General features: G+C 43.1%; 1 protein-coding gene across 1 annotated transcript; it reads left to right on the forward strand.

Annotated features, from left to right (window-relative positions):
• Positions 1-1,247: 1,247 nt before the first annotated feature.
• Positions 1,248-2,213, forward strand: LOC145393349 (uncharacterized). Its single transcript, XM_080267449.1, has 2 exons — positions 1,248-1,940; positions 1,980-2,213. The coding sequence occupies exons 1-2, from the start codon at positions 1,248-1,250 to the stop codon at positions 2,211-2,213; spliced, it is 927 nt and encodes a 308-aa protein (XP_080123575.1).
• Positions 2,214-10,742: the final 8,529 nt, after the last annotated feature.

Genomic DNA, 10,742 nt, shown 5'->3' on the forward strand with positions numbered 1-10,742 from the left:
TACGACAAGCAGGGAATACTGGGGAAGTATTCTATCCCACCTTCCCCAGGGGCCTACAAGTACCGCATGATTAATTTAATTTTATTATTGCACTTGAATTATCTTTTGTAATTACTTCTAACTTGATAAAATGGACAGTGCTTGCAAAACTGACAGACGAGAGAGAATTAATCCATAAGAACATACGAACAGAGGATGATTGCTGTAGGCGGGTTGGGCCATGCTAGGTTATGCTACTCGCCACCGAGAGTTCTCCCAAGGTCTAGAGGTTAAGAAACTCTCTCGATTACTGTGCCATATTTAGAATCAAACTGGAAAGGAAGAGATATTGAATTTCCCAGGCAAGCTCACGAGATTACGACCCTGTGTAACACTGCAACCGTTCAACAAAAACGACACAAGATCGAAAAAATTGAAGAGACAGTAAATGACCCCACAAATGCTGGAAGATTATCAAGCAGAGTGCATAAGTGGAAGGTTTAAGCACCGGGAGAAACAGCTCATCAGGGGAGAGGTAAAGAAGTGGCACACTGGAGAGAGGGAAGGGTTGAGAGGTGAGACGGGAAGCTGGTGGTGTCAGGTGTGGGCGGCCAGTGTGGTGGAAGAGCTGGTAGAGCGAGGGTGCTCGCTCTCCTCCTCCCCTATCCGACCTCATCACACTTGGACACTGTTTTAACCCCGTCTGCTGTTGGATAAATTTTTGAACTGTTGGTGCTTATGTCTGGTATATACCTCTGAATTTGAGCGCATCTAACGTTGAATTCTATACTTATATAGTGCTGATTTAGTACTGAATTTTAGACTCACAAAAGCGCACGTGGCTAAACATATTTTATATTTCTCTGTCGACTGAGCGCATGTGATACTTACTTAGCCCATCCAGCACTTACATCTGAACTCTTGGCCACCTGGCCATTAAAGTTCTCCGCATCTTATCATCCCCTTTATCAAATTAATGCTGTGCAAGGGATGGGGTAGCCACTTGGATGTGAAGCACGTATTTTCTTCATCATGACCTTATGACGGACGCAGATTTCTTTAAAAGGACAGAATGTGCAGAAAAAGAATAAATGTCCCCATAAACTAAAGTGCTGTTTATTTTAAAGGTACAGATAGCAACTGCGTTTAAGGACTGTGAGATACTAGTTGAGTTTAAAGCAAGTGAGACACCAGTAGAGTTTTAAGATAGTGAGATACCAGTACTGATATACCGATAAGGAGACCGGTAAACGAGCAGCAACGTAACAATGATTCCGTCAAAGAGGCCACGGATGGAGTGCCTAGACGGAGGTACAACCACCTTGCTGGCTGGTGATGCAGTGGACAGTAACAACAACCGAAGTGACACCTGTGGATCGACTTATGGTGACAGGAAGTGCGACCATTACGACAGCATACACCATGGCAACACACTCCACGAAAGCGACCACCACGACGGCAATCATCACCAGAGCTATCTTCACGACAGCAAACACCAAGACAGGGATCACCAGGACAGCAAACATCAAGGTCAGCGTCGGGTGGGCCTGGGCTGTAGGCGGCCAAGGGTTTGTGCGGTCAAGTACCAACTGAGACCCAGGTCACTGAAGTCGCGTTACTTGTGTGACCCTGAGTGGAGCCTGCAGGACCCCCTGGATAATAAGCCGCGTACACCCCCGCTGTCAAGGTACCGCAGGAAGACCGCCAACGCCCGCGAGAGATGCCGTATGCGGCAGATCAACAATGCCTTCGAGAGCCTGCGTGGCATGCTGCCCTGGTGGGTGTGCCGACGCCGGGAGGCCACCGACATGACTAAAATCGCCACCCTGAGGCTGGCCTCAGCCTATATCAGGTCCCTGCAGGACATGCTGGACGGTAACGCTCCCCACGACACCTGCGCCTGGGTCCTCTCCAGCATCTTTGGTGAGGAACACGAGCCCCAGCAACCAGAAGTCACCCTCGTCGATGCAGATGGCGTCCCCAGAAAAGCGCAGCCGCAGCAGCAGCAGCAGCAACAGCAGCAGCAGCAACAGCAGCAGCAGCAACAGCAGGTGGCCCAGGACACGGACCTGTTCACGCTGCTGTGCGAGACCGGGGAGGCCACACCGCTAAACGACCTAGACACGTTTTCTGCGGGCCCGTCAGACTCGCACACTGACCCTGTTAAGCTGTTCATCAACTGTGACCCGGACATCTCATGGCAGCAGCAGCAACAACAAACGCTCGTCACTTGACACCCCCTTACATACTACACACGCACACAAACACACTCGCACAAGCACATTCGAACCGTGTTTTATCACACAGTGGTTAGGTGCAGAGAAATGATCATGACTCTGATGTACTGGTTATGACAAAGACAGTGAAGCAGGACGACAGTACCTGATAATGTATATTTCTCAACTGTGATACTGGTTCATATATTATTCTTATCATCATCAACATCACCGTCATAACTCTGTTTCCCACTAATTTAATGTGTTAGAATACAGAAATAGAAATCATGTATACAGCCACGTTCACAAGTAGGGATACATATCTGCTCGTGTTATCAATTGTAGTGTCCACTGCTGGTGAGATACGGAACAATTTCACTCACTGCCTGGTGCACTGATCATCATTGCACCAGGCAGGAGGGGAAATAGTAGACAGTGAACCTACATTAGACAAAACGGTTAGATGTGTATTCTTTATTATGAACGCGACTTTCCTTCTCAGTGTCATGGTGCTTATGTTTCTAAGATTATTGTGTTTTATATCTGAAATGAATGGCCGTCATCTCAAAACGGAGATATAAGGTAGATTTATGAAGTCCTCCATTTGTACCGGTCCTTGTGCATGTTGCGGAAATTAGTTGCGGGTAGTCTGATGCCATGTTACAGAGTGCATTTGTAGGTAGTGGTCAGACATTTTACTTCCATCACAGACTTCACAAATGACTCAGAAATTGGAGGCTTACTTTCATCATACTGTATAGATCATTAAAAAAATATATGTTACATCTTTTCTTTCAGCCAGTTACAACGCGATTTTGTTTAGATTAGGAAGGCCCTGTCTCTTTAAGGGCGATAAAAATATTTTAACCCATTATTACGAAACAACTTTATCAATCAGAGCAAAATCATGTCTGGCGTTAGCCAGAGTAAAGTAAGAATAAAAGAATAAAATAAAGGAGGACTAAACAAGAGGTCAGCTAATGTGGCCTGTTTGCTTCGGTGAGCTTAGGGCTGCAGTCAATAATCCCTTTACACGTCTGGAATCCCGATATAATGGAGAGATTACAACCCGTCCATCCCAACTTAAGTATTGTTAGTAATGTTAATCCAAGATCTCATTAGGCTTTGACATCATTTCGAGGCAGTGTAAACGAACTATTGAATGCAGCTGAGCGTGTATATTTCCCCTGCTGGCTTGAGTGATATTTGTTTCTTTTGGTAAATGTTTTTGCAGAATATAGATTATATTTTATGGTAACCTGACATATGAATTAGAGGAGTATTGCTCCTGTATTAAGTATATTTTCACTGTCATTAGGGTGAGAATAATCCTAATAAATTCACTGGTGTCATAGGTTACAGTGCCACCCGTATTCTTGTCTGTTAGGAGACTCCCAGGCACCTCGTAAGTTTTCTTTATATGTCATTATTTTCCCCTATGCAGCTAGTGTTAATATAAAGCTAATAAAAACACCATACACAAGAATAATAAATTTTAGAATATTACATAAACAGTAAAGGACATGATGCTAGAAAACCTCCAAGACTGACTAGAATTTGGTCCCACGTGTAACTGTTTTCCTTTAGTATGTAATTTTATGCTATTGAGGTATAATTAGAGTATATATTTAGAATATATTTGTGATGTGAAGAATGTTCCTATACAAGAAAATGGTTTGCCCAATTATTTATATAAGCTGTGGGTTAGCGTTGGCCTTAAGTCTATGTGTGTGTGTGCGCAAAGTCATTTCACCTTAACCTGGCCCAGATTTTCGTCCTTTTGCAGTTTATTTCATGTAGCGATGTGATAGAATTAAGACAGTACTACGAATCTAGATCATTTTTCAGCACTTCTTCGTGATTAGCATCATATTCTAGTGTAAGCTACTCTATTTTCACATCTCAGCCTTCAAGATTGACGGATGGCAATTTTTGGCCAGGTTAGAGTAAAAGGAGTATAGTTAACTACGTCATTAGTACTTCTAGTCATGATCTTCTATGTGCCATATTGTTATCACCTCCAGATTTGTGCCTTGGGTGTTGTTGTTCCTGGGTTATTTAAGGAAGGTGGTTTAGAGTTGTGATTATTCAGCCATCTCGCTATAAGAGGCCTCCCTTAACTCTGAATGCATAAGGTTACTCTGCAAAATAAAAAGTTGTGAAGTTACAGTGTAGCGATGAAGGATTAATTTGTGAAGCGGTGGTTACTCACATGTAGCACTGGAGATAGCAGAAGTTGTGTATAGGGTTAAGTGGCGATTTATGTAGAGGCAGCTGTGTAGATGGTTGTGTGTGTGTGTGTGTGTGTGTGTGTGTGTGTGTGTGTGTGTGTGTGTGTGTGTGTAGGGGGTGTTTTATGGTAGGATTTGTGATGAGGCAGTGGTTGTATTGATATGATCTGTGTAGTTATGACTATGTAAGATGAAGGTTTACATATCTCGTCGGTGGTAGTACAGATAAGAAGATATGATTTATTTGAGGCTGTCTAGGTCTGAGTGGGTATTTTGTAGTGCTATTTGTTCTGTGAGGGTTATGTAGAAGTGTCCATTGGCTTTGTGGTTTTCTGAAGGTGAAGGGATGTGAGAGGACCGAGACTGAGGGATATATTAGGGCTTGTCTGGTCGTTTATGCAGAGTTCGTGATGCGTGAAAATGGAGGTGATTTCGTATAGGTGTTGATCTACATAACGAGTGTGTGTGTGTAGTGATGTTGTATGTTCCTGGCCAGAAGTGAGTGTGTGTTTGTGTGTGTGTGTGTGTGTGTGTGTGTGTGTGTGTGTGTGTGTGTGTGTGTGTGTGTGTGTGTGTGTGTGTGTGTGTGTGTGTGTGTGTGTGTGTGTGTGTGTGTGTGTGTGTGTGTGTGTGTGTGTGTGTGTGTGTGTGTGTGTGTGTGTGTGTGTGTGTGTGTGTGTGTGTGTGTGTGTGTGTGTGTGTGTGTGTGTGTGTGTGTGTGTGTGTGTGTGTGTGTGTGTGTGTGTGTGTGTGTGTGTGTGTGTGTGTGTGTGTGTGTGTGTGTGTGTGTGTGTGTGTGTGTGTGTGTGTGTGTGTGTGTGTGTGTGTGTGTGTGTGTGTGTGTGTGTGTGTGTGTGTGTGTGTGTGTGTGTGTGTGTGTGTGTGTGTGTGTGTGTGTGTGTGTGTGTGTGTGTGTGTGTGTGTGTGTGTGTGTGTGTGTGTGTGTGTGTGTGTGTGTGTGTGTGTGTGTGTGTGTGTGTGTGTGTGTGTGTGTGTGTGTGTGTGTGTGTGTGTGTGTGTGTGTGTGTGTGTGTGTGTGTGTGTGTGTGTGTGTGTGTGTGTGTGTGTGTGTGTGTGTGTGTGTGTGTGTGTGTGTGTGTGTGTGTGTGTGTGTGTGTGTGTGTGTGTGTGTGTGTGTGTGTGTGTGTGTGTGTGTGTGTGTGTGTGTGTGTGTGTGTGTGTGTGTGTGTGTGTGTGTGTGTGTGTGTGTGTGTGTGTGTGTGTGAGAGAGAGAGAGAGAGAGAGAGAGAGAGAGAGAGAGAGAGAGCGTGTTTTGCCTAGGGCGCCTCATCTCACCATTCCTGCCTTTATATTCACCTCTCTTCGCCCATAACTCATCTCCTGTCATAGTCGATTCTACATCCATTTACCATGACTGTCTCTGTTGATTATGTTTCTGTTGCTTATCGTCTGTGTTTTCTGCCATGTATCTGAGGTTTTTGGTTTCTTTTTTTTTTTTTTGTCGTCTACAGGTTTTCTTTAGTTTTCATGTAATTTATTTTCTCTGCTTCACTTTGATATTGCCATGGAAACGTTCACCCATTTCCCCTCATTCCATAGCCTACCACCAAATTTGAGCTTCATGGTCTGAGTTATTCCCCTCCCTTGCTTCAAAAATCATCAGTTCGTTTGCCCTCCGCGTAATTCTTATCGAGTATGTTCATTATTCAGTTTGTTTTCATTTAGATCACCCTCTTATCCACTGAACTTACCTCTTACGTACCTCTCATTAACCCCAAATTATTTCCACCGTCCGTCCCGCCTATTTGCCATTCTCCTTTGGGCTCCAGTTATCTCATTTACGTCTCTCCTGGTCATGCGTCATTTATTGTCATTCTGTTCGGAAAGCTGATGTTATGGACTGTTTACCTCTGTCCCATGGCGTGTAACATGAGTTTTACAGTAGATTCTCTGTTTTATCATCATCATCATCATCATCATGATCATCATCATCATCATCATCATCATTATTGATTATCATCGTCGTCTTATCGAATTTTACTTTCATACATAGGGTGGTAAGAATCTCCTGTAGAAGTCGCAGAAGGAAAGCAGGTTTGAATAAGGAGCTCTCTAAAGAATATTCCGTGACTCCTCCATTCACTCCCCCAATTATCCTTCAAAATACTGTACATCTACATTTCCTTCTATTTAAATTATAGGCTGTGTGATTTGTTTTTGAAGCCTTTTGTCAATGTATTATTTTTCTTCTTGTATACGTCCATGAAGATATCTGTAGCTCTTTTGTATATTTCTTGTTGTTTAGTTGTAATGGATTTGTGGAAAACATATTATTATCAAGAGTATTTATTGTAATTTATTCACCCATATATTAGGGGTTAATTAGAAACTTATTTTTTGATTTTCTAAGTAAAGGGCCATTTTTTCATTTCTAAGCTCTCTTGTATCTTTTCCTTACGAATTTATTTTTGTAAGTGGTCCTTCATTATTCCTTTGTCTGTTATTTATAAAAACTAATTCGATATCTGCCTTTGGACGACGGAGGGATTTCCTGTGGCGAATAAAATCGTCTGGCTCAGTGCGCAGTGCGCAGTGTCTGAATGCAATAAGTCGTCAGCCGTCGTTTGAGAATAATAAAGAAGTAATAATTCCTTCCCGTACTTTAAATTTATTCTCAATGCTTGTCATACATGAACTTGACTTCCGTCTGAGTCAATATGGATTTTTTTTTACTTTTTTCTGTGTCTCTTTAGTTTGTGTCATTTTGGTGGTAATAAAGAAGTGAATGTGTTTTTGGTCTTTACATTTTCCTTAGTTAAGCTTATTTTCTTCACTCTCCATGATGAATGCTTGGTTGTGGAAATTTTAAGAGGTATTTACGAGGTTAGCATGTGAGGTCAGGAATATTGTTTACTAAATACGAGCGAATGACCTGGGAAAGATTAAAGTCTGTGGGATTACCCGCTAAGTTTGAAGGAAGGAGGAGACGCGGGAAGAATTAGATGGTGCGGACGTGAATTTGGGTGGGGGGGAGAAAAGTGTTGGGGTTGAACTCAATATAATTTGGAAATACGACATGGGTTGAGGGCAGTCAGTGCATAGTATTCGTAAAGGAGGGGAAATGGTTTTTTATTATTATTATTATTATGATGATGATGATGATGATGATAATGATGATGATGGAGTGTGTGGTGAAATGCTGAGGTATGGAGGTGAGATTGTTGTGGAATGGATATGGAAGTTGTGTAGATTGGATCGGGAAGAGGGAAGGATTCCAGAGGACTGGAAATAAGGTATAATTGTTCCTTTATATAAAGGAAAAGGGGAGAGAGAAGTATGTGGTAACCATAGACGTATTTGCCTTCTTAGTGTGACAGGTAAAATATATGGTAGAATACTCATTGATAGGGTTAGGCATATGACAGAGGAGCTAGTTGGAGAAGAACAAGGAGGATTTAGGAAGGGAAAAGGGTGTGTAGATCAGATATTTGTTCTAAGATGTTTAGTGGAGAAGTATCTAGAGAACGGAAAGAAAGTGTATGCTGCCTTCATGGACTTGGAGAAAGCTTATGACAGAATAGATAGGTAAGGTATGTGGAAGGTATTAAGAATATATGGAATGGATGGGAAATTGTTGAATGCTGTGAAGAGTATGTACGAAGGAGCTAGGGCTACGGTGCGAGTGGATGGTGAGCTGAGTGAATTTTTTTATCTCAATGTGGGACTGAAACAGGGCTGTGTGATGTCTCCATGGCTGTTTAATAGTAAAGGAGGTGCAGGGTAGGGCAGTGGATGTGGGGGTGGCTCTAATGAATGAGGGTGAAATTTGGATGATTCCGGTGTTGCTGTTTGCTGATGATACAATATTGTTGAGTGAAGATGAATGGGAGTTGCAAGGTTTGGTGAATGAATTTGGGACAGTGTGTAGGAGGAGGAAGCTGAAAGTTAATGTAAACAAAAGTAATGGTGTTTGAGAGGAATGAAATCACAGAATGTACAGTGAGGTTGGATGATGAGGATATGGAAAGTGTGAGTGCATCCAAGTACTTGGGTAGTGTGATGAGTAAGGATGGAACTTTGGGGGATGAAGTGCGTTAAAGGGTACAGCAGGGAAGGAAGGTTGTTTGTTCACTGAAAGCAGTGATGAGAAACAGGGAGGTGAGTATGGATGTTAAGAAGTCGCTGCATGATAGTATTGTGATCCCTACCCTGACGAATGGAAGCGAGGCGTGGACCTTGCAAGAGGGGAACAAGTCAAGAGTGAGAGCAGTGGAAATGAGTTACTTGAGAGGAGCGTGTGGAGTGACATGGAGGGACAGGTTGACGAATGAAGAAGTAACGGAACGTTGTGGGGTGGATGTGAATGTGGTTGAGAAGATTAGGAGAAATACACTGAGGTGGTTTGGACATGTGGAGAGAATGGAGAATGAAGGACTGACTAAGAGGGTGTATGTGGGTGAGGTGGAGGGAGGGAGAGGGAGGGGTAGACCGAGGATGAGGTGGAGGGATGGAGTTGAGAGGTATATGAGGAAGGGGGGGGTGAGTTGGGGGAGGGTAGTCAAATGGTGGGTGACAGAGCAACTTGGAGGCGTTTTGTCTGCGGCCACCCTTTGCAGGATTAGGGCGTCGGGCCATAGATAGATAGATTATTATTATTATTATTATTATTGGAGAGAGAGAGAGAGAGAGAGAGAGAGAGAGAGAGAGAGAGAGACTGCATGGGTTCAGTGTATCCTTGATAGTCATTAGTACTTTCTATCTCATTGACCCATATTCGTCTGATATAGCTTTATTGAACGAGCCCACCTGTGCTATCAACAGCGGGCCACTTGCTTCAGAAGCGTGGCGTGGGATGTGATCTGGCCTGATACCCGCCTCTGACTAACGAGCTGATAAGGCGGGAGGTCGGGAATCACATTCCATATTGATAAAGGATCTTGAATCATTTTTTCCCCCGATAAACAAGTCTTCATTGTAGCTTTAATATTATCTTGAATATTTTTTGTCTAGTTGTACTTCTCACGGTACCATTCACTCCGTTTTGTTTGTGATGTGTTTGGTAAGTGTTTAAGTAAATATTGAAACAAGCGATCTTATACACAACTGAAGGTCAAGACAGTGTATGAATTCGCCCCCTGATCTCTTATCGTGGGATGGCTGGTGATACTAACGTGAGCTGTTTTCCATTTGCATTGGTAGAATTTTGTTTTTACCCAGCCCGTTACCAGCTTTGAACAGAATAACAGCTGAGAACAATGCATGATCAATATAAAATGAGGTCATCGTTATCCAGCTTTCTGCCACATTTTCTGCACTTTCTGACAGTCTGAATGCAACCAGGTTAAATGCAAAGTCTATGTCCAAAGTCCGTGTAAAGTCTATCCAAAGTCTGTGTGCAAAATCCGGTGCCAAGTTTGAATGTGAAGTCTGTATGCAGTCTGTGTAAATCTGTCCGACGTCTAAATGCAAAGTCTAAATGCAGTCTGACTGCAAAGTCTGAATGCAATTTGCGGGGTCTGAATGCAAAATATTTCTTATTAAGAATGGAGACTCAACCAGACGCGAGTGTTGAGATCATTGAGGTTAAAGTTTGGGCTGTGCGTTTTCCGTATCTCTGTAACTAAACACACGATTCTGAGCTGTTCCCCTTTACCTGACTAGAAGCAGATTTAAATGTTTCACCGGCCAGTTATCAGCTTTGAGGAGAGAAATGGAACAAATAATGGTTAGTGTAATACGAGGTCACCTTTATCCATCCATCCATCATCTAATCCTACGTTGCCCCATGAGGCGCGTAGGAGCCCGGGGCTAGGAAAGTTGGTCCTGTCATTTAAGATGAGAGTGACCAGCCTCACTCATCCCTGAGTGGCATTACGTGAGCAATAAACCCCAACCACCCCTTGGATATAAACCTTCACCAGCTCAATCCGATTGGAGCACCTTTATTACCCAATAAACCACCAGGAGCCAAATTTTGGTTATATGGTTACCACCCAGCGTAGTAAATGGTTTCCTGGTGTACAGGAAACCATTTGGCTTGTCGCTCAGTGTAGAGTTACCCACAGCAGAAGGAAGAGGAAAGAATGAAGGAAAGAAAGACACAAGAGGGAGTGTAAAGTCACCCGCAGGCAGAAGAAAGAGGAAAGAATGAAGGAAAGAAAGACAGAAGAGGATGGATGGAACGAAGGATGGAGGAGAGGAAAGGGCAGACACCCGAGAGCAGCACTACATCAAGTTTGATGGTGAGCACCCCCATCACCTTTATCCACTGCCACATTTTCTACACAGTTCCTGAATGCAAAATCTTAATGTGGCTCATCGTAGTCGGAACAGAAACACTTGAGATAATTAAGTT

The sequence above is a fragment of the Coenobita brevimanus genome, chromosome 24 (assembly GCF_032717465.1).
Source record: "Coenobita brevimanus isolate Jiangsu-jjx chromosome 24, ASM3271746v2, whole genome shotgun sequence".
Classification (NCBI taxonomy): Eukaryota; Metazoa; Arthropoda; class Malacostraca; order Decapoda; family Coenobitidae; genus Coenobita; species Coenobita brevimanus.